The 24,520-nt window shown below is 37.1% G+C and overlaps 1 protein-coding gene across 3 annotated transcripts in view; it reads left to right on the top strand.

Annotated features, from left to right (window-relative positions):
- The window catches only part of RUS3 (root UVB sensitive protein (Protein of unknown function, DUF647)), a 47,821-nt gene extending 23,727 nt beyond the window's left edge, over positions 1–24,094 (top strand). For 2 of the 3 annotated variants that reach the window (XM_089984177.1, XM_089984179.1), the window contains 10 exons: positions 15,571–15,627; positions 16,849–16,912; positions 17,214–17,297; positions 19,017–19,099; positions 19,187–19,316; positions 21,887–21,979; positions 22,241–22,379; positions 22,453–22,493; positions 23,216–23,403; positions 23,747–24,094. In XM_089984177.1, the coding sequence (XP_089840303.1) occupies positions 15,571–15,627; positions 16,849–16,912; positions 17,214–17,297; positions 19,017–19,099; positions 19,187–19,316; positions 21,887–21,979; positions 22,241–22,379; positions 22,453–22,493; positions 23,216–23,403; positions 23,747–23,845 (978 nt within the window). In that variant the 3' untranslated portion in view covers positions 23,846–24,094. The remainder of the gene's footprint in view (positions 1–15,570; positions 15,628–16,848; positions 16,913–17,213; positions 17,298–19,016; positions 19,100–19,186; positions 19,317–21,886; positions 21,980–22,240; positions 22,380–22,452; positions 22,494–23,215; positions 23,404–23,746) is intronic. The other variant, XM_089984178.1, reaches the window with a different exon arrangement.
- The last annotated feature ends 426 nt before the right edge of the window (positions 24,095–24,520 follow it).

Genomic DNA, 24,520 nt, shown 5'->3' with positions numbered 1-24,520 from the left:
AATGGGCTGCAGAATAAAAAAAAATTTCTGTACAACTGTGCTGCTCTTGTTTTATAAAGGGGCACTTGTGTCCACAACATCTGATGAGCTTTGTTGGCATCCCATGCTATTCCTGCCTCCAAACAATTAATTCACAGCGTTGGAAAACATACTGTTAACTTGGAAATGATGATCCATCTTCATCAAAAATTAAAACCAAAATTCAAGAGCCTTTTGAAGTCTTTATGCTTCAACCAACAAGATCTTTTTTTTGTCAAGGATTTTCTCTCTCCATAATAAATGATAATGGTGGTGGTAGAGCCTTGGTGGCTATTAGTATTCACTTTTCTTCTGACGAGATGGGTGCTCTAGCCGTAGCCTTGTATAGACCTCTCTTTTCCACATGTCAAATCCAATAAATTCCTTTTAGCTGTCATCTGTGTGCAACTGTATATAAAATAAAATTTGAAGAACCCTAGGCAGTGGCATCGTAGGCCTCGTGAAGACGTGCTCTCCAACAAACCACGTCAAACCTTTCGCTGATATTTTTTTTCGTGAAGACCAGGGAGTTTCAGACATGATTGAATAATGACAATCAGTAGAACGCAGCAGGCTGGGTCGATCAGATTGTCAATCCTTTCGGTTCATCAATTTTGTCCCGTTGAGCTAAAGTACACAACAAGCAGAACATGGGTAACAAGTCTTCAAACAAACACACCAACAAAAAAAACTGAACCCCGACCCGCGCCGGGGGAACCCCCGACCCCCTTCTATATATATATATATATTTACATTTTTGCCCCTGCCGCACCCCCGCACCCGAGTTTTTTGGAAGTGCCGAATCCCCGCACCCGCACCCGCGCCCGCACCCGCACCCGCACCCGCACCCGCACCCGCACTCGCACCCGCACCCGCACCCATGTGACATAGCCTTCAAGTGTTCTTAAAGGTATATCTTCATTTCAAAGGTTATAAGGATATGTGCCTAATTATAACATGATGAAAGTTTTTGGGTGTATTTGTTCTGTTCTTTTGCCAAGTAGATATAGAGATAAAATTTCACCATGTTCTATAAAGTGTTGTTTCTTGGGATTCTCATGTAGACAAAAAGGTTATAAGTGTTATGATCCACTAATAAAACATGTATGGATCTCTAGGCATGTGGTTTTCCATGAGGACGTATCATATTTCTGTAAACTGGAACCTAAAGAATATGACACTAGTGATTTCTCGTTCTAGCTATCTTTTCTTGAGACAAAGAAGGTAAAAAGGACTCTAGGAGTTTAGGGGGAGATAACTCAAGCGGAAGGTGGTGGATTTGCCTATCATACTCCAAAAGACAAGATAATGTGGTGGAAATACCTTTTCTGGATCAAATAGAAAATTTAGAGGCCAATTTTGATCCCCTTTCGTCTGATTTTGAACACACAAGTTAAGAGCCTTCTCCCTCAACACCTTCTCCTCCTCAGGTACATCGTAGCTCTAAAGTGTTAGTTCTCCCTACTCGTTTTATGTCCTATGAATCTTTCTCAACATTAGGCTTTTTTTGCTTTGATTTACTCCTATGTCGAGCCTAGTTCCTATACAGAGGCAGCTTTAAAAGAGTGACAACAAACAATGTAACGACCCCAAATTATACCCTTTGAAAATGCAATTTTTTTTCAATCAATGCGGAAACCTTTCCAGAGATCCGGGGTCCTCACAATTTCGATTTCCATTGGATAGCCCAAACACCACAAACGAACTTACAACCATTATCCATATGAACCAGAACAATTCCTTTATTTATGAATAAGAGTAAATTTCAAAGACAAAGTTTTATTCGACTGAAAATAAAGCAATAACTGAAAAAGCAAGAATGACTGAAACAAAAGAAAGAGCCATTTTGTTTCCTACTGAAGCTGTCAAGCCCAAGTATGACTCTCATCCATTCCCAGTAGATAGTCCGACCTCACTGTTCATCCTTTCCTGTGAAAAACCAACAAAGTAGGGTGTCAGAACCGAAATTCTGAGCACAGTTACTTCTAAAGAAACCAAGTGAGACAAAGAACATGAATAAGATCCCGTATAATAATTTGAGTGAGTGTAGATATAACAATTTGCAAAGTTTAAATAACCATACATGCAACCAGTTACATATGCTAAGCAGGAAAAAACAGTAAGGCATGAGCATATACAAGAACTAAGTAACAAGATCTTTCAACATGCTTTTTAGGAAGTAAATAACAATACACCCACCATTCTATCATGATTTATAGAACAATTCAATTATGCATGATCTAATGCATAACAGGAAAATGCATGATTATGTGCAATACATGATTCCTTTTGTTATCTTTCATTTAAGTTCCATCTTTCCACATGCATGCCCTATTAAATGCACGCAACTTTAAGTTCTTCTTTTTAATTACCGTTGCTCGTGGATACACCAAACGAGTAAAATCCCCGAGGTCAAGTAGGTTCCCAGGGTAGCTTAACACACAATTTGTATTTTATTACTGAGTTTCAACTTAGCCCTCGACCGAATCACCTTCGGAACATTAGACCTCCACATCTAATGTCGGGGACACAAGGGACACCCCACGCCTACATGTGCCACTTCCTTGGTACCATAAACAACAACTGTGACAAACACACCACTCCCGGGTAAAGTGACAGACTCTCCTTAAAACCGTGACCAGGAGAAAGAACCTCAATATCGGGTTCAGGGGACAAAATTACAGCACACAGAGTTTTTGTATCCTCACAGTCTCCCCAAGACCGGATCTCTAAGATTCCCATATTCCAGATGAGATATCCCAGAACGTATATTACACTGTTCTTATTATATTTTTATTAAAGTTAGTTCTTTAAGTTTGCAACACCATATGCAAAAGTAAAGTGAAAATCCACATTCTCCCTTGCGGGGACCCTTACGGGACTCCAGCCCGTATAAACAACTAGAACAGTGTAGTAGTGTGCCATACCAACTTATGTGGTTTAAGTGATGCAGTTCAAAATGTATATATGAAAGAAACCCAACCCACGACTCTCCAGGCCGATGATGGTCCATTAAGGCCATCAATGCATCACAAAATAAAACCAAGTAGTGTTTTATTTATAACACTAGGCCAAAATGCCAAAAGCATGTTTACTCATGCAAACATAACCCAACCATATGCATGTAATTACTCAATCATATGCATTTTCACTATGTGTGGTACCTACATCATATACGTGTATTAACCAATGCACATTTCTTTTGAGTGTGTGAGTGTACATGTAAAGTTTCACATATTCATCAAGCATACATGTTCAAGAAGAAACAACCAGTATCATGAAATGCAAAAATAACATTTACCAATTACCAGGCAGAAGTGTAAACTTTGGCATATGCTAGGGAAGTTGGTCGGGCTTACCAATCCCAGACCCGCCAACCTCCTAGCTAGAAACATAGTCAATTCAGTCCAGCCAGTAATACTCTCAATGCCACCACATATTAAACAACATATTAAAAAGCATATAACCCCATCAGCTATTCATATGATAACCAAATGAATATACCTTAGTCAAATCATAAGTGAAAGGAAAACAAACCCACACATATGCAGTTTCATGACAGGATTATCATTTTCAGTTCAACACTGAAACAACCCTCACATATGCAGTTTTAAATAACAATCGAATTCCTTCTTGCATCGAAAGGATTCTTTTATATGAAATTTACACTTACACATTCTGAAATTTACGTTAGCAGCTAAAATTTATAAATCTAGCCATAAGAAAACAAACCAAGAACAGTCCAAGACCACAATTGTATGCTCAAACTGAAAAAGAATCTACACTGCATTTTGTACCTAGTTCAATAAACCAGTAAAATTGACAAGTTGTTTGCCCCATAGTACTACGAAAATTGTGAAGCCTATATTATGTTAGGTCCAATGGTTACCTGTAATAAAAAGGGGCGGAAGCACCAATAGAGCAAAAAGCACTCTTTAAGAGTGACCACTAGAGCCAAGAACACAAGCACTAAAAGTGCACACACAAAACTCTGAAAAGTAAAAATGACTTAAAGTCATAAGTTGGATATTATTGAAGAAAGGAAGAGAAGGGTGAAAACCCAATACATTTACAAGGGGGAGCCTCCTCTATATATAGAGGAGGAGAGCTTAAAGGAGGACCATAAAGGGGGCTCCCTTCTAGTCGTTGGGAGCCCCAACGGTCATAAATATGACTGTTGGGGCCCCAACGACTAGATTGGTGGGGCCCCTTATGGTCCTTTAAAGGTCAAACTGAAAAAGTAAAAGGAAAAAGGAAAAAGGGGAAAAGAAAGAAAAAAAGAAAAAAAGGCAAAAAGAAAAATACATGTGGATTTACCAAAACACCCCTATCGGGTTTTTGGTTTGTACAGGAAAAGAAAAAGAGATATATTATGTATATATACATATATACGTATATACATATATATATACATATATATATACAAATGTATATATATAAGTATATGTATATATATATATATTTATATATACATAATTTAACATGCCCCCTCAAACTTTACGGGGAGAAGACCGAAAGTTTGCCAAGAAGAAACATGAATCGTGGAGTTGGGAGCGCCTTGGTGAAGAAGTCATCCAGTTGATATTCTGAAGTGACATATGGTAATGTGATGGTCCCTTTGAGATATTCGTCTCGAACATAATGGCAATCCATTTCGATATGCTTGGTCCGCTCATGAAAGGTGTGATTGCTGGCAATGTATATCGCACTTTTGTTATCACAACAAAGCTTGGTGGGAGTGGAAATGGGAACGCCCATGTCACCAAGTAGACTTCTGAGCCATACGATTTCCATAGTTGTCATTGCCATAGCCCGATATTCAGCTTCAGTAGATGATAGTGAGACCTTCTGCTGCTTCTTGCATCTCCACGAAATAAGAGATTCACCTAAAAAAATGCAAAGACCCGTAATTGAGATACGATCATTGGGATTTCCTCCCCAATCAGCATCAGTAAAAGCAGTCAATTCAAGAGATGAGGAAGAGGATAAGAAGAGTCCCTTGGAGATGATATTTTTGATATATCGCACAATTCTTATCACGACCGCCATATGAACCGAAGTAGGTGCATGCTGAAACTGACTTGCTGCATGAACCACATGAGCTATATCTGGACGTGTGATGGATAGATAGGTGAGGGATCCGATTAACTGACGGTAGGGGGTTGGATCCTCAAGAAGAACACCATCTTCAAGTCTCAGCTTCGCATTGATAACTTCGGGAGTCTCAACTTTCTTTTCATCAGATATTCTTGATTTGGTACAAATTTCTGCAGCTAATTTCATTTGAGATAGGATGTATCCTCGCGCGGAATAAGCCACTTCAATGCCTAAAAAATATCTCAAATATCCAAGATCAGACATATCAAACGTTTCTTTTAACATAGACTTTATATCATTTACTCCCTTTTTGTCATTCCCAGTGATGATCATATCATCAACATACAACAAAAGCATAATAATGGAGTCACCTGTCCTTTTAACAAAAAAAGCAGTGTCAGTATAGCAAGAAGAAAAACCTAAATTGATTAATACATTACTAAACCTGTCATACCAAGCTTTAGGAGCTTGCTTAAGATCATATAAAGCCTTTTTTAATTTTAAAACTTTTTCATTTAAATTCATACCTGGAGGTGGTTCCATATACACTTCTTCATTTAAATTACCATTCAAAAAGGCATTTTTAACATCAAGTTGAAAGATGGGCCATTTTTTAACAGAAGCTATAGCAATAAGGGCTCGAACACTAGTCATTCGAGCAACTGGGGCAAAAGTTTCATCATAGTCTACCCCATACTCTTGGGCATAACCTTTGGCTACCAACCTAGCCTTATATCTTTCTAATGAACCATCACTCTTAGTTTTTACTTTAAACACCCATCTACATCCAATGGGTTTCTTGCCATTTGGAGGATCAATAATTTCCCAAGTTTGTGCCTTTTTAAGAGCATTAAGTTCAAGCTCCATAGCTTCATTCCAATGATCATATTGTTTAGCATCATTGTAATGAGATGGTTCATGAAAGGAGTGAATAGCAAGAAGACATGCTCGATAGTTAGGGGAAAAGGAGTCATAAGAAACAAATCTATTTGGAATCTTAGGAATGCGATTTGGTCTTCTTTGAGAGGTTTCTTCTATCGACTCATTTTGAGAAAATCTTTCAAGGGCACATGGAGGATTTCTTTCATTCCTTCTAGAGTAGACTTGTATTTGTCTTGAAGCATTTTCTTCTAAGTTTTGATCATTATTTGGATTTTCAACAAGATCTTCATTAAGAGGTTCATTAAGATCAATATGATCATCTATGATGTTTTCTTGAGGTAGCAAGTCAAATAAAAAGGAATAGTCAATATCTTCATTTGGTTGATGCGAAAAACCATTTTCTTCTTCGAGAGATGTGAAAGATTGGCCTTAAGTCCATATAAGGCCTTTTTTAATTTCAAAATTTTTCCATTTAAATTATACCTGGAGGTGGTTTCATATAAACTTCTTCATTCAAATTACCATTCAAAAAGACATTTTTGACATAAAGTTGAAAGATTGGCCATTTTTTAACTGAGGCTATAGCAATAAGAGCTCGAACACTAGTCATTCGAGCAACTGAGGCAAAAGTTTCATCATAATCTACCCCATACTCTTGGGCATATCCTTTGGCTATCAACCTAGCCTTATATCTTTCTAATGAACCATCACTCTTAGTTTTTACTTTAAAAACCCATCTACAACCAATGAGTTTCTTGCCATTGGGAGGATCAATGATTTCCCAAGTTTGCGCCCTTTTAAGAGCATTAAGTTCTAGTTCCATAGCTTCATTCCAATGAACATATTGTTTAGCATCATTGTAATGAGATGGTTCATAAAAGGAGTGAAGAGCAAGTAGGCATGCTCGAAAGTTAGGGGAAAAAGAATCATAAGAAACAAATCTATTTGGTATTTTGGAAATACGATTTGATTTTCTTTGAGAGGTCTCTTCGGTCGACTCACTTTGAGAGAATTTTTCAAGGGCACAAGGAGGATTCCTTTCATTTCTTCTAGAGTAGACTTGTATTTGTCTTGAAACATTTTCTTCTAAGTTTTGATCATCATTTGGATGTTCAAAAAGATCTTCACTAAGAGGTTCACTAGGATCAATATGATCATCTATGATGTTTTCTTGAGGCAACAAGTCAAATAGAAATGAATAATCAATATTTTCATTTGGTTGGTGCGAAAAACCATTTTCTTCTTCAAGGAATGTGACATCTTTTGAGATATAAAGTTTGTTCTTAAGTATGTCAAAACATCGTTAACCTTTTTGTTTTTCGCCATATCCTAAGAAAATACATTCAATAGCCCTAGGAGAAAGTTTATCATTTTTGTGAGTTAGAACAAAGCATTTACATCCAAAAATTCTTAGTCTTTTATAATCGGGAGACATATTGTAAAGTTTCTCAAATGGAGAAATATTTTTCAAAGAGGATGATTGAATTCTATTGATAAGATATGTTGAGGTTAGAACCGCTTCGGCCTAAAAGGATTTTGGGATATTTTTTGAAATTAATAACGTTCTTGTAGTTTCTATTGTGTGTCTATGCTTTCTTTCCGCAAGACCATTTTGTTGCGAAGTGTTGGGACAAGAGCGTTGGTGACAAATTCCATTTTCTTTTAAATAACTTTGAAAATCATTGGACATATATTCGCCACCCGAATCAGACCTAAGAATAGATAGATTTCCCAAAAATTGATTTTTAACCATTGCATGAAATTCTTTAAAGAATGAGAAAACTTCGAATTTGCGACTTAGGAAGTAAATCCACATAAATCGAGTGAAGTCATCAATAAAGACCACATAATACGAAAATCCTCCTTTAGACAAAATAGGGGAAGGTCCCCACACATCGGAATGAACAAGTTCAAATGGCCGAGTGGTAAAGTAACTTCTTTGAGGAAATGGAGTAGCTTTAGATTTCCCAAAAATGCAATCTTTACAAGTCATGTCATTGTCTTTACAAGTATTGTTCAAAAACGGAAAAAGAGACATTTTTACAAAATTTGGATAGCCAAGTCTCTCATGCCAAATTCCAATACTTTTGTCTTTTACAAGATTGCAAGATGACTTAGATGAAAGAGTCAAAAAGTCCATAAAGTAGAGATCACCCCTTCTATGGCCTTGCCCAATCAGCTTCCTTGACTGAAGATCCTGCACGGTGCAATCTTTAGGTGAGAAAGAGACTTGGCATCCATGATCGGTGATTTGAGAAACGGAAAAAAGATTTAAATTAATTTTTGGAACGATTCTTACTTTAGGAACAAAAAAGTTTTGAGAATTTTTAAAATCAAGTGTTCCAATACTTTCAATTTTCAATGATGTTCCACCAGCCGTTGAAACATAAGAGGATATAGGTTCGGAAAAAACATTTGAAAGAGAGTTTTTATGAGATGTCATATGAAAAGAAGCACCAGAGTCTAGTATCCACATACCTGGAGGTGATGAAGAATAGGCGATGGCGGCTCTGGATGTTGAAGAAGAAGTCTTGAGAAGATGTTGGAGAACTTCAGAGATATGATTGAGAGTTTCTTTGATATCTCCCTCTTTGGCACTTTCTTCTTCCTTTGGAGAATTTTCTCCAACCGCAGCTACTTTTCCCTTAAGTTTGGGACAAACCGGTCTAATGTGTCCCGATTCATTACAATAATGGCATATTATTCCCTTTCTAGGCCCATTACTATTTTTGTTAAAGTGAGGAGGTCTATATGCTTTAACATTTGATCCGGGCCTAGTAACGGCCAAAACTTCATCACTCTTAACACTTAAGCCAAGTCGAGTTTCCTCTTGGCATATTTCGGCAAGGGCGTCTTCAATAGGTAGGGCTTTGCTTCTATGGAGAAGAGATGCCCTAACTTGTTCAAATTCCGGGCAAAGCCCATGAAGAAATTGAAAAAAGTGCTCATTTTCAATTTGTTCCCTTCTTAACTCAATATCTTCCGGAGCCACCCATTTAGGCTCAAGGAGAGCAAGTTCATTCCAAAGAGGGGTTAGAGAGCTAAAATAGTCCTGGATACTCATATCCATTTGTTTGGTGGAACAAATTTTTTCTTGACAAAAAAATTGTCGAGGAAGATCCTTTTGGGTATACATACCCTTAAGGAAAAACCATGCCTCATTGGCCCTTCTAAATTTGGCAATATTAGCACAATTTTTAAGGTCAACATTGTTCATAAACCATGCCAAGGCATGGTTACTTTTCCAATCCTCAACTTTGGATTGATGGTCATTAATAGCTTTGATGCGCTCATCGCCATCTAAAGCTTTTTCAATCTCATTTTCGATTTTAGTGAGAACAAGAAAGGGTTCGAGAGTAGTTCCCATAACAAAACCCCAAAGTTTCTTACCTCTTAGATGATTTTCCATAGCGGAGGCCCACATGAGATAGTTGGACCCATTTAGCTTAAAAGAAAGCTCCACTTTAGAATCACGATCCATCGGCACCAAATATCCTTCATTTCTTCAAAAATTTGAGAGGCACACGTTCCAAGAAACAAAGAGAAGCCCAATCACCGACCGTGCTCTGATACCATGTAATGAAAAGAGGCGGAAGCACCAATAAAGCAAAAAGCACTCTTTAAGAGTGACCACTAGAGCCAAGAACACAAGCACTAAAAGTGCACACACAAAACTCTCAAAAGTAAAAATGACTTAAAGTCATAAGTTGGATATTATTGAAGAAAGGAAGAGAAGGGTGAAAACCCAATACATTTACAAGGGGGAGCCTCCTCTATATATAGAGGATGAGAGCTTAAAGGAGGACCATAAAGGGGGCTCCCTTCTAGTCGTTGGGAGCCCCAACGGTCATAAATATGACTGTTGGGGCCCCAACGACTAGATTGGTAGGGCCCCTTATGGTCCTTTAAAGGTCAAACTGAAAAAGTAAAAGGAAAAAGGAAAAAGGGGAAAAGAAAGAAAAAAAGGCAAAAAGAAAAATACATGTGGATTTACCAAAACACCCCTATCGGGTTTTTGGTTTGTACAGGAAAAGAAAAAGAGATATATTATGTATATATACATATATACATATATATACTTATATATATACGAATATATATATATATATATATATATATATATATATATATATAAGTATATGTATATATATATATTTATATATACATAATTTAACATTACCAAGGCAGAAGAGGAAGTCTTATGATGTTCTAAAATCATGAAATCAGGTAAGTGATCATAGACCTACAAAAGTGGGCAAATTGTGGACTGAGACTTTGTCTTTAATATATAAATCTTATAGGGAACCAATACAACGTAAAATCATAGCAGAGGCAATATCATGAGCATCTTAATCATGTAAAAAAAAAAGCTAAACTGAATATGCTACACGAGATTAACATGTAACCAAGGCTAAACACAGTTATTAACCGGAAAATCGGATTTGCTGACAATCTATGAAACCACAGATAAACCGATTTTTATAATAACCCTCAGATAGTATAAGCACTGATTTGGCAACAGGCTACCAAAAATCCCTATAGCCACATCGATAGACATTTAACATGATATAAACTTGTAACAGACAAATAGTACTAAAAGATTTGATTTCATAAAATTTAACCCCCAAGTCGAGTAAAACTACCCTTATGATAGACATCCGAAACCAGACATTCCCCTTTTAACAGAAAATCGAAATTGTATATCCCCTTCACAATGGAAATTCGAAATCCCATAGCGTATTTGGATTTTCAAGAAATTGAAAGATAATCCCCCCCTTAAATAAAAAAAAAACTGAAAATCCCCAAATCGGAAACCCTTAATTGAAAAATAGACCCCCAACCATTAACTAGGGTTCCGAAATGGGGTTGACAGCAAAACCCCCAAATCGAATGTCGTCACTACCGAAACCCCCGAGTTTTCTCCTCTCGAAACCATACACGGAATCGAACCCCTGTTCGATCCCTCACCAAGATTCAATGAAGAACCGTACCTGTTTTGGGGACCTTTCCGGTGATCGGAGACTGTCGTCGCTGCGAGAGAAGGGTCGGCTGAGCTTCGTCAGCGCTGCCATGTGGGGAGGATGCAAGCTGGTGTCGCCCCTCTTCACTGCCGTGGAGAAGGGTGCTCGCTGGAGGCCGGTGATGGTTGCGGGTAGCCGAAGTTTGCCGGCGACAGAACCCTCCCTCTGACATGCTCACGCTGAGAGGGAGAGGGAGAGAGAGAGACCGAGTGAAGAGGGCAAAACCCTCTCCACCCCCCTTTTATCACGTCGAACCCCCACTCCTCTCCTCCGAGAAGCACGGGGTTCGGTTACGCTCTGCGTAACCCCCCCTTGCCTCTTTCTTTTTTTGATTCTTGAAAGCAAGAATCGTGCCCTAGGCACGATTCCTGTTTTAACGCTCCCGTTTTAAAATTGAACTCGGGTCCGGGTTCAAGCCCGCGACCCGCGATGCTAGGTCCATTATTAAAATGGACCCGGTATGCCTGTGAATGACGGATCCTCAGTTGGATCCATGTGGATCCAACTGTGGGTCCGACTCTATGCACCAAAATTTATTTTATTGATTTTTGTTACACAGGGTATATAAGGAGGTTTATGACAAGGATACCAAAGAGGGCGAGAATGATATTTATAGGCTTGCAAAGATGAGAGATAGGAAATCAACGGATCTGGGTATGGTTAGATGTATCAAAGATGAAACGCAAAGGATTTTAGTCAAAGATGAGGAGATTAAGGAGAGATGGAAAGATTATTTTGATAAGCTGTTTAATGAAAGTCATGCTCAAGATCTTGGAGACTTGTCCATTCCTTTTCATGAGATGAATCGTGACTTCATGCGCAAGATTCAAAAGAAAGAAATTGCAGAGGCTTTGAAGAAAATGAAATCAAGAAGGGCAGTTGGCCCAGATGGTATACCTATCGAGGCTTGGAAATGCTTGGGAGAGAAAGGTTTAGAATGGTTGACAAATCTTTTTAACAAGATTTGGCGGACAAATAAGATGCCTAATGAGTGGAGGAAGAGTACTTTAGTTCCTCTATATAAGAATAAGGGTGATATACAAGATTGCACAAACTATCGTGGTATAAAACTCATGAGTCATACTATGAAACTTTGGGAGAGGGTGATTGAGTCTAGGTTGAGGAAGATTGTCATGATATCGGAGAATCAATTTGGTTTTATGCCTGAAAGATCAACTATGGAAGCTATACATCTTCTTAGACAACTTATTGAGAGAAATAGAGAGAGAGAGAGGAACAAAGATTTGCATATGGTTTTTATTGATTTGGAGAAGGCATACGATAGAGTACCTAGGGACGTTCTCTGGTGGACAATGATGAAGAAAGGTGTTTCTCTCAAGTACATTAGTATAATTAAGGATATGTATGAAGGAGTAGTAACCAATGTCCGCACTTGTGGAGGGGTGACAACCAATTTTCCTATAACGGTTGGGTTACATCAAGGATCTGCTTTAAGCCCTTTCCTATTTGCTATAGTGATAGATGAGCTTACGAGATCAATTCAAGAAAATGTGCCGTGGTGCATGTTGTTTGCTGATGATATTGTTTTGATTGATGAGTCTAGAGCTGGGGTTAATGCTAAGTTAGAATTATGGAGACAGACATTGGAAGCAAGAGGTTTTAAGTTGAGTAAGAGTAATACAGAATACATGGAATGTCGGTTTAGTAAGCAACGAAGTAGTGATGGGAGTGTTGTGAAGCTTGGTGAGCAAGAAATACCGGTGGATGATTGTTTCAAATATTTGGGATCTATCATTCAAAAGTATGGAGAAATTGATGGAGATGTAAATCATAGGATAAAGGTTGGGTGAATGAAATGGAAAAGTGCAACTAGAGTATTGTGCGATCGTAGAATGCCTTTGCGGTTGAAGGGAAAGTTTTATAGGACGACTATTAGGCCCGCTTTACTATATGGTACGGAATGTTGGGCTGCCAAGAGACATCATATTCAAAAAATGAGTGTAGCTGAGATGCGTATGCTGAGATGGATGTGTGGAAATACAATAAAAGATAAGATTCAGAACGCGGAGATACGTAAGAAGGTAGGCATTGCACCCATTGAAAATAAGATGAGAGAGAATCGTTTACAGTGGTTTGGACATATTCGGCGAAGGCCTAATGATGCTCCAGTTAGAAGGATGGAGAAATGGGAAAATATATTAGTTAAAAGAGGTCGGGGTAGGCCTAGGAAGACATGGATGGAGGTGATAGGAAAGGATATGAATGCTTTGAACCTCACCGAGGACATGGCATTGGATAGAAATGATTGGAGGAGAAGGATTCATGTGGAAGACCCAGAATGATTTTCTTTTTTGGTTCATATCGCCGACCCCAATTGTTTTGGGATGAAGGCGTAGTTGTTGTTGTTGTAGGGTATGGCCCGGGTCCGGACCCGAGACCCGAAACCAACCCCAAGTTACAGTGCGCCTTACCACCATCAATATGGATCCGCAAGTTGGATCCAAGTGGATCCAACTGTGGATCCTCGAGTTTGCTCTATATATATATGTATATTTCTCTTTTATTACTAATATTAATATTATTTTAGTATAACGCAAATAATTATGCATAAATACCCCTTTATGGGTCCTAGATCCGAAATATGGATCTTAGATCCAAATTGCATGTTTCCAAACATTTAAAAAAAAATAATGGCAAAAACTTACGGTTTTTTACAAACAATGGCCTAGGAGTTGGGACCTCTTGAAAGAATGCATGATGGGGCCTTGGAGATCTTTCTCCTGGCAAGAACGTAGTAGGGTGCAAGTGGGTATACAAAGTCAAGACTAAGACATATGGGTCAATCGAGAGATGCAAGGTAAGACTTGTAGTTAAGTGTTATAGCCAACAATTTAGGATTGATTTTGCTGAGACCTTTGCTCCAGTGGCTCACATGACCACTATAAGGACTTTGCTTGTAGTTGTTGCGATTCACCAATGCGACCTTTGGCAACTAGACTTGCAGAATGGTTTCCTAAATAGAGATTTAGAGGAGAAAGTTTATATGAAATTGCCTCAAGGATATTCAGGTCGTGTGTGCAGGTTGAGAAGAGCCCTGTATGGGCTTAAACCGACACCATGTGCTTGGTTTGAGAAGTTCAACAATGCAATGAAATCTCTTGGCTTTGAGCAGAGTTATCACGACCTGACTTTGTATCCTTTTCCAAGCATGGGAAATGCATACTGTTTTGTATGTTGATGATATGGTCATCACTGGAGATGATCTGCAGAAAATTGTGGACACCAAGAAAAGTCTGGCTATCATATTTGAGATGAATGGCTATCATATTCAAGATGAAGGATTTGGGATATTTGAAGTATTTCTTAGGCCCGGAAGTAGCATACTCAAGAAGAGGGCTCTATTTGTCTCAACATAAGTATGCAACAAATCTAGTGATGAGGGCTAGACTTGTAGATGACCGTAGGAGAGTGACTACTCCTATGGAAGCAAATGTCAGTTTGTGGGTAGTTTGATATACCTAACTATCACTAGGCCTTATAGTCAGCTTATGAGTGCCTCCACCTCGATTCATCTGGCAGTTGTGCTTAGAATAATTCAGTATGTGAGAGACACTATGCATTTTGGCATGTTCTTTTCAACGTTGTCTTTTACACACGTCAGAGCATATTGTGATTCATATTTTGGTGGATCAACTAAGGACCGTCTTTCAACTACTGTTTTTTGTGTTTTTCTTGGTTCTTTGATATCTTGGAAGAGCAAGAGGCAACAACGTGTTGCTTGTCTACTGCTGAGGCAAAATACAGAGGCATGACATAGGTTACTGCAGAAATCATTTGGATAAGATGACTTCTTAAAGAGCTTGGAGTGAAAGTTTGTGGAAGTACCTCCTTGTATTGTGACATATTACCAAAAATCCTGAATTTCACTAGAGAACCAAGCATATTGAGATTGATTTTCACTTTACAAGGAAGGTTTATGAAGATGGAGTTATTTTGTTAGAGCATGTGAGCTCAATATATTGATCAAAAGTTTGGCTCCTACACACTTTCATCCCTTTCTTTCCAAACTTGGGATGATTCCGTTAGCATTATCTCAAGTTTGAGGGGGAGTGTTGAGAAGTATAATATGGATGTATCATATTTGTATTTGTATTCTTTGTGCTACCCTCTCTTATTCTTGTACATAATATTATTTATGAGGGGCATACTTGTATTTTAGCTGACAGGTAGAGGGTCAATCAAATTTGTCTTGCAGTGTAACCATGAGGGGTGTCTCCCTTTAAGATGTACCTTTCCTTTTTTTCTTGCTAATAAAGTCTCTTATCATCTTCTTTGCTATCTCTCTCTTGGTTGGAACTCTATTGCTTTGATAACATGCATTACTGGATTTAGCAGACATATCTGGGATGTTTGCTTTACTTATTATCAATGTTTTTGGCAAGTATTTTCTCCTTCATCATTATTCTTTTCAACTTCCTTTTCTCTAGGGTCTAGGCATTCATAAGTCTACTACTTCTATTTGTACATTTTTTTTCTCATCGTTGTATTAGATCATTTGATACTAATAAGGTTACACTGTTGACTAGTTCAGTGGTTCCTGAGGGATTTCACTGGCATGCTTGGAGGAGTCTTATTCACTTTTTTTCAGGTAATAGCTGTAGTTATGTTGAGTGTGCTTGTGTGATTAACTGATTGTGTTATTGCTGTATATTTTCTTTTCTTTCTACCCATGCAATTCTATCTTCATGAAGGATCCTATTACTTCGTTCTGTGAACCATTTTTATATTTATGTTTGTTCTTCGATAAACTTGATTATCTAGATAATTGTACAATCCTTGATGTTGTTGAACCTATCTAGTCAGTTCATAGAGCCAAATAGCATTGAGCCTTGCCCCATTCTTTTCTGTTCTGCATGACCATTTAGGCCTTTTGACTATTCATAACTGGAGGCCTGATGACCAGAAATGACACTTTTTTGGTCTACAAGGCCTGTACATCTTACAGGTGTCCTTGTTCCATGATAGAATGATTCTTCATGAAAATGTTTTAAGCATTACTAGGACTGAATGCTCTATTGCAACCATTCTGTGCTTAACTTTGAATTGCCGTATCTTATTTCTGAATATTTTTAGCTTTTCTGTGATCCTTCTTATTGCTGTGGTTGGACATCCATTTGCAGAGTTAGTTTTAATTTACCAGAAAGATGAAACAGTTACTCATTTTAGCCTCTGTTTATCATTACGTCATAATCCTGGGGATTCACCTCCATCAAATGTTCCAAGTTTAACTAAGTGACCATTGAGCTACTTAACATATAACCATAAACCCCTGTTGATCTGTATCTGTATTTCTGAACCTGGATAAATCATTATTTCTTGGCTGTTGACAGAACATCTGCTCATTTAATGTTTCTTGAAAACCAAACCATTGAATACAATTCATTTTCTAATATTTCTCATTTTCCATATGCTATCTTTTGCAACATGTGTGAACTGTTTGATGGAAATGCTATCTCAGAATGGTGCTAATTTGGTTTTAAATAGCTGCTTGAGTACAGCATCAGAGAAACAAGTCTTAGTTCATGTTTTGGTCCAGCATTTTTCGTGTTTTATATGAATCTAGATGCTCAATTTCATTTTAAATTGGCTATTGAATATGGTTCATGACAGATTAGATCTATTGCTTTGAATTGCTTTTAGTTTTGATGCTACACTTCACCTTCATGCTATCTAAAAAGAATATTTCTGTATCAACAACAACAACAACAACAACTACGCCTTCAAAGAATATTTCTGTATCATATTTATAAAAACTTATGTTTATATCCAATGCCCATGTTATTGATAATTTGTACATGGTCAATTTCAGGGTTCGAAACTTGACGCCAATGCTAAAACATGGCGCTTAGCTGCTGACTTTATGAACGATCTTGGTATTTCCCTAAATAATCGTTTTGTTTCTTTTTGGCTTGATAGGTGATTTAATGTTTATACCATTGAACCATCATATTTAACTGCCTCCTTTTACTAATTTAAAATATGTTGAACATGTTGCTTTCTAAATATTTATTTTACAATATTTGAGGATTTTATTTGGCCTTGAGCTGTTACCGTGAAAAGGTGGATGCTGTCCTTATGGACTCCCTTCTCCATGTAATAGTTGTTAACTTTGGACCCTCATTTTTCCAATCATTTATGTAAACTGCCAGAAAATGTTTGTGTGCATTGTTGCAGGGATGCTGATGGACCTTATTTCTCCAATTTTCCCTTCAGCATTTGTCATCATAGTTTGCTTAGGGAGCATATCCAGAGCTTTTAGTAAGTTTTTATGTTATTTTTTCTTAGAAACCTCCAATTAAAGATCAAGTTCTTATTTTTTACTGTGTAACTTTTATCATTGAAAATGAACTTTTTACTCCAACTGAACCCAATTCAATATGTTAACTGTGAGTTGATACTCTAGTTTGCGTCCGAATAATGTTATTAGGATATCTCTTTTATGCTTCTAGATATCTTCATATACTTTGTATGGTATCTTGCCAGTTCCAAGAGATGTGCCATCTGTTAAAGTTGTACATATATAATGTATATATATTTAATATATGTGTATCAATATGTATACATGCCTATGTATGTATACCTATTTGTATATGTATATATGTATGTGTATATATATGTATTATATAAAAAATAAACTTTGTAATTTTCATTTATTTATTTTTTCTGTTTTTTATGTATTTTATTCTTGGGTTTGTCTTGGTCAAAACATAGTTGACTAGCCATTGGAGCTAGTCCAGCGGCTAGAGAGCTCTCTCTTGGCTTGTATAAATAGGGGAGAATCCCCTCTTCGAATGTATGCTTCTTGCATACTTGAGTATTAATAAAATATAAAACTTTTTTATATTGAGAGAGTTTTCTTTGTGTGTGCCCATTGTGAGTTTTGTGAGTGTGCCCTTTGTGGCTCTCTTTTGTGATTGTCCATTTTGTATCTATTGGTGGACATTCTTGTTGGTGTTTGAAGGTTCTCATTTCCTTACACCATCTTCTGCACTGCTTGTCAGTTTCACCACCAATTTCACTGTTACTGCATCTACTTATTAAAAATGAGTGTGATGCTCCCTGGCAAATTCACTTGAATTTGTCGATATTGAAAACATTGTGATGGCTTAAGTGGAAACCGACTCCATGCATAATAACAGGTTACTACCCTTCCTGTTAAGGGTGCACCTCAAAAAATCCTATGTTATTGTGGACTTGTTGCCATATTGTTATGAAATCCACTTGCTTCACATGAAAGATTTGGGGTATTATTTCGGTCTTCACCATCATCATCATATACAAGCCTTATCCCAACTACATAGAGTCAGACTTGTGAGTCTTGTTTTCCCCTTCTTATCTAGAGCTACATCCTCTATCACATTGTAATTTTTCTTATCGTCTTTTGTGGCCTTCTTCCAAGTCATCAATGGTCTTCCTCTTCTCTTATTCCTTTGACTTATATCAAGTCAAACTTTCTTGTTAGTGTTAGGGTAATCTTCCCTCCTTTCCTTTCATTCATTGGTCTACTGCCCATTCCAGGATTAATGTTTTAGAAAATGAATGCCTGATGAGTCACTCCCATTTGCTGCACATGGCCTGGTAGCAGCAAAAAAGGGTAGGAAATGGGAATCATCAATATGCTAGGCTCACCCACCTAGGGCCCAACTTCAGGGTACAACATTGCCAAAGAGAAATGAAGAAATAGAATATGTTCTATTTTTATAATACTCGATTAAGAGAAACATCCCCTTTCATTTATGTTGTGTGTTTTCTAAATTACTTAAAACTTTAGTTGTTTATTTGCTAGTTTTACATCAATGACTTCATCCACTATGGTTCCAGTACCATGCTTAACATATGCTTTAGAAATAGTACATGGTTTCTATTCAAGTCCTGTATGTGCGTCTATCTATAAATAGCACAAATTGCATAAGAGTAACTTTTGTATTGCCATGTATCATCGTCATTATTTATTTGTTCCAACATAATGCACTGTAGCTGGAGTTGCAAGTGGAGCCACCCGAGCTGCTTTAACGCAACATTTTTCCCTAGAGAACAATGCAGCAGACATTTCTGCAAAGGTATTATGACTCCTGTCATTTTGAGACATCTTCAGAAATTTGTCTTCACTATCTACTGGTTTTTACCTTCCATCAGAATGTGAGCAGGAGGGAAGTCAAGAGACTGTGGCAACAATGGTGGGTATGGTGTTGGGAATGCTTCTTGCTCGTGTCACTATAGGGCACCCTGTAGCTATTTGGTTCTCATTTCTCACCCTCACTATATTTCATCTATATGGTAAGTGCAGTTTCTTATGATAGTTGATTCTTCTTAATATTATATTGGCATACCAGTGATGTAGCATCTTGAGATTTATTTGTGTTCAATTGCATCGCCTTAGTTTTATAATGTATTTTTATCATGCTAAGCAGGGTACAAGTATGTTGATGTAAATATTAGTATTTCTTTTGATGTTTGGTGTTATCAGTACGCTTAATGTTTCATCCTTGTTGAATGTCAAAATGATGAATGCAGGCATGCCATATGTAAAAGTTTTCTTTCCTCCTTGTGGCTTAATGGTGTCATAGATTCACCAATTAAGGTTTTTCTTTATTTTTGAATTGATAACTGGGGAAGTGCTAAACTTGCAGTACACTTTTATCTGTGGACGTTTGGAGAAATAGATGACAAGAAATGCTTCAATCTCTAAATATTTATGCCTTTGTTGCTATTTAGATATTAAACCTTGGTCAACTTACATTTGATAGATTTTTTTTTCATTATTGCATATATGTTGTATAAATTGTTATTTTATTGCTGTTTCATGAATATAAAATGTTCTAAGGGCAAATATAAGTTGTCTACATTGGAGCTTCTATCTCTGTGATTGTTAACTATCTTGAAATGCATTTCACAAACATTTTCTAGAATTGCTTTGTTTAAATGTGAAAGCTGTATCATCATAGTGTGAAATGTTGTCTTTCCATACAGCTTCTACTATGATAATATCATTATATACTGTCAAAAAACCTTTTTTTTTTCATCTTATTGTTTTCCCTTGGTGGTCAAGTTGGGGATGACCCTATCAGGTTCAAACATGTGATCCCTTTATGATAGCGTGACTTAACTTGTTCAGCTAACCTTGTGTGATCCACTATCCCCAACTAATTGGTTCGAAAATTCTACGAGATAACATTTTTTCTCAATAAAATCATCAAAATCATGTCTTCTTTTCTTTTTCTTTTGAGAAGTTTTGGGTTGAACTATTTGCACATTTATGGATTCACACAATGTCTTTTCCTGTCATTTCATAATGTCCCTATTTGTGAATAAGGGTGCAAATGGATAGGGTTTGGTTGGACCTGTAATCTGAATCTGACACTTTATTAAAGTAAGATGCGAAAGGGTATTCGGCCCAGATCTGGAATTACACATTTGGACATCTTTGGATTCAGATTGGATTTGGAATAGTGTTTTATATTGGATCTATGATTGAATTTTGGGTCTAATCTGTATAGAAACCTTGATTTGATCTTCTTTTACTAGTTCCAGTATCACCATATACATTTCAGAAACAGATTCAATGATACATCATTGGATCCTATTCAACTTGGACTCTGATGCAGATTGACTGTATACAACATTCAGATTCAGATTCTAATCACGCAAGATTTCACTTGTATCTGATCCGTTTGCAACTGTATTTGTGAGTGATAATATTCTGTGTTTGCCATGCCTCAGCTTTTTGAAGTACATATCTTGTTTTACCTTAAAAAATGAGAGAATCTCTGTCATAGGTTTTCCTTGTCTTCTTTATCAGTCATAGAAGCCTCTGAAATGATATATCTTTCCTCATGTTATCATTTTAGGATGTGTTTCGTGCTTCTAAATTTTGCCTTTCTCTCAACCAGGTCTTCTATTTTGATTTCCTCAATTTTGTTGTCTATTTGATGGAATCTTCAACCTCTCAACCCAGCCAATCAGTTATGATTATATGATTCTTAATAGGAATCAGGACTTGGTTGTAAGTTGTGACTTGTCTGTCTCATTGAAGGTCCAAGCCTTCTAAAAGTTATATTTAACTTCTTCATGTCATAGTGACAAATATCGCGAGAAATTGCCCGAAAGTTTAAAACGGCAATTTCTCGCGAGATTTTCAAAATATCATGAGATTTATGAAAAAACATAAATACTGCTATTTGAACGCGATATTTACATTTTAAACAGCTATTTATCGTAAAAAAAACTGTGTATTTTTATTTGTAAATAATTTTTATTAATAATTTCTTATAAAAAATGATTTTTTATATTTTTTAATTTATTTTTTTATTGCCGAGATTTTGCCGAAAAAAATGTAAGATTTATGAAAATTTTTCAATTTCTCGCGAGTTTTGAAAAATAAGATTTTGCCGAAAAAAACATTTCACTATGCTTCATGTTAATGGTCTGTAACTTTTGAATATATTATCTCTTGATACTCTTATGGAATATGGAGCTATTCTTACCCCATATTTGATTTGCTGACCATGTTTCACATTCCTATAAGCTTGTTAGCCAGGTTATTCATCTACTCTTTTGGGTTTCGTTCTTTTTTCCTTTTTTCTTTTAGTTACTGTCATTGGTGACTAGATAAGCTTGATGATTTTGGTGTTGCTACCATAAGCTTAATTTATTTGGGAGATTATATGGATGGTGATGGGACAAATTTAATGTTAGAATCTCAGATAAGTGCTTGTCTTTTGCCTGGAGATATCCTCATGTACTGGAATTAACTATTTTGGTTGTTTTGTTCTGGTGCCGTGTTTTATTTTGGCTTCCTGCACTTGTCAGTGTTAGGGAATAATGTTTTTCTTTGTTGTTGGATACAGCCAATTATAAAGCAGTTTGCTCCCTTTCATTGACTACATTAAATGATGAAAGGAGCTCAATACTACTGCAACATTTCATGGAAACTGGTCAAGGTGATCTTCAAATTTTTTCTACTCTTTCCTTATTGAAAAAACACAGTCTATAGAGGACAAAGGATGAAAAGAAAGAAAACTATATATTTCTTTTTATGAAATAGATTGTACCTTTCAAGTCCCATTAACAACGTAACCCACTTATTCACTTGTTTCAAATTATTGGATGGATAAACCTAGTATATAACCAGCCAAAGGTTGAGTTTATTGTATATATTATTTTAACATGCCTGTGCATATTCATGTTGTATTATTGGTCAGTTTTGCCCCCACAACAGGTCTCTGTGATGGAGCATGTTATGCCAGCATGGATCTACTCATGGAACTCAAAGAAACATGAGCTTCTGCACAGGAAAATCCACTTGGGCATGAGGGTCTCAATGTTGAAACATTCAGAAATGTTAGTTGTAATTCCTTCTGACATGGATTTCAAGTTTTTACTCAATATCACAACTGACTTCATTACCCAACAGGTTGGAGATTTCACATTCACCAAGTTCTCGTCATGGAAAAGGTTGAGATCCATCTCTGTACTAGCATTTACATGTATTTGAAGATCTAACTGGATTTTCTGTTGTGAGTGCGTTGAATTTTTGACCTGTCTTGATCCATGACCTGATCTGAAAATATTTTGGAGACCCTACAATGGGAATTTCAATGAGGTTTGTGGTGATCGTGGAGGGCTCTACCCAAGCTTGGATCCCATCACAAACCTCTTCTGGGGTTGTGGGGGCGGAGCCCCTGTGGTATGAACCTGTAAATTTTGTATTTTTTTCCTTTATGTACCAGCTAGGGTTTTGTTCCCTTTTTCACGCTTATAGCTGCCTTCTTTTAGAGTTGAGCACGAGGGTTTCGAGTGTATTGAGGTTCAATATTTTGAGAGTTCTGTATTCTGCCATTGTATTTCTCGCTTTCTTAGTGGATTTTTTGCTCCTGTTTTGCCCGTGGATGTAGGCCTTAATGCCGAATCACGTAAATCTCGTGTCTTCTCCCGTGTGCTCCTTCTCTTTATCTTGCGGTTTGCTTCGTGGTTGTTTTGTAGTTTGCATAACAATTTCTGATCAAATGGATAAATTGTATGTGACATTTTTTGTCAATCAAGTTGGTCTGGATATTCCTACATAAAAAAAGTTGGTTTGGATATTCAATGTAGAGTAGTCTTGGCCCTGGATTGAATCAAAGACTTTAAGCAGTGCTTCTGAAATTGTTCATTTAACAACAGTTTAATGATTTCAGCAAAATACTTGCTGCTGGAGCGAAATGGAGTTGTCAGTGTGATTATACACAAAGAATCAACTGCTGCCGATATTTTGCAGTCATACATCCATGCTCTTGTGGTAGCAAATTTACTGGAGAACATCAGATCTGCCCGAGCAGAGAGCCATCTGTGGATTGATAAAAATTATTCAACCTTCATGTCTAAGGTATATCATTAGCATCCCGTAGGCCGTGCTTGTATAGTTACTTGACAAATGATTTATCTTGTGGCAGAGGCATAACCCAACTACTACTTTAGGGGCGTTGTTATAAATTCCTAGAAAATAAGAAACTAGTTATGACAACGGTAGTATAATAAGCTTATCTGTGCTCTTAATTCTTGACGCTTCTCCTTTTTCTTTTCACTCTTCAATATTTTCACTTGTTGCAACAGAATTTATGAAACATAATAATATTATTTTGCCGGACATGATATTGCATCTGTTTCATGCGGGTTTAACTATATGTTTTTGCTGAATAATCTGATAGTCAGAATGCACTTGTTTGCAGTTGCAGGCTTCAGGGTGGAATACAGGCCGCCTTGTTGGGCCTGCGGTTGTTTATAGGGCTTATTGGGAGTATGGTCTCACTAGTGATAAGACCAGCTGAGGACCATGACAATTGCAACTCCACTTGGAAATGGAAAAGTTAGAAATTGACGAAAAGAAGGATTAATCATCATGGTTCCAATTGCACATACTGGGCCTATTCATTCCTTTACGGATCAAAATATTGTTCTGCAATGGAATTTGCAGAGTTGTAGCAAGGCTGTTGAAGCAAATTTTCCTTGATTCTTGAGAAATTTCATATTACTGTGATCTGTTGACTGTAAAGCATAAGTTATTTCTGTGTGCTGAACTCTTTGGAGTCATGTCTTATTACTACAAACATAGTCATCATTTACTTGAGTTTGTTGATTAGTTATGGCAGTTGGAACTAGGGATGGTCATAGGGTTGGGCCCATTAAAACCTGGAGGGCCTGAGGGAAGGACAAACTTGCCGCAGCCTGGTCCAGCCCTTGTTGGGCTTGAGCTAGGCCTGGGTCTTTTCACACCAAGGCCCATGAGCTGTGCCCATGTTCTTATATATTTTCGTGGTCAGGCTCATGTTTAGGGATGTCAATGGATCGGATATATCCAATATCTCACTCGATTTTGAATCTGATTAATTGGATTCAGTTAAGAAAACTGAATCCAATTCGGTTTAGGACTTCATAACCTAATCTGACGGGTATCCAATTCCGATGAATATCCTAATCTGATTGCACGTGTTTCATGGATTCAA

Source organism: Nuphar pumila, chromosome 13 (genome assembly GCF_984573655.1).
Source record: "Nuphar pumila chromosome 13, dmNupPumi1.hap1.1, whole genome shotgun sequence".
Lineage (NCBI taxonomy): Eukaryota > Viridiplantae > Streptophyta > Magnoliopsida > Nymphaeales > Nymphaeaceae > Nuphar > Nuphar pumila.
This window is presented reverse-complemented; position numbering and strand designations above follow the sequence as displayed.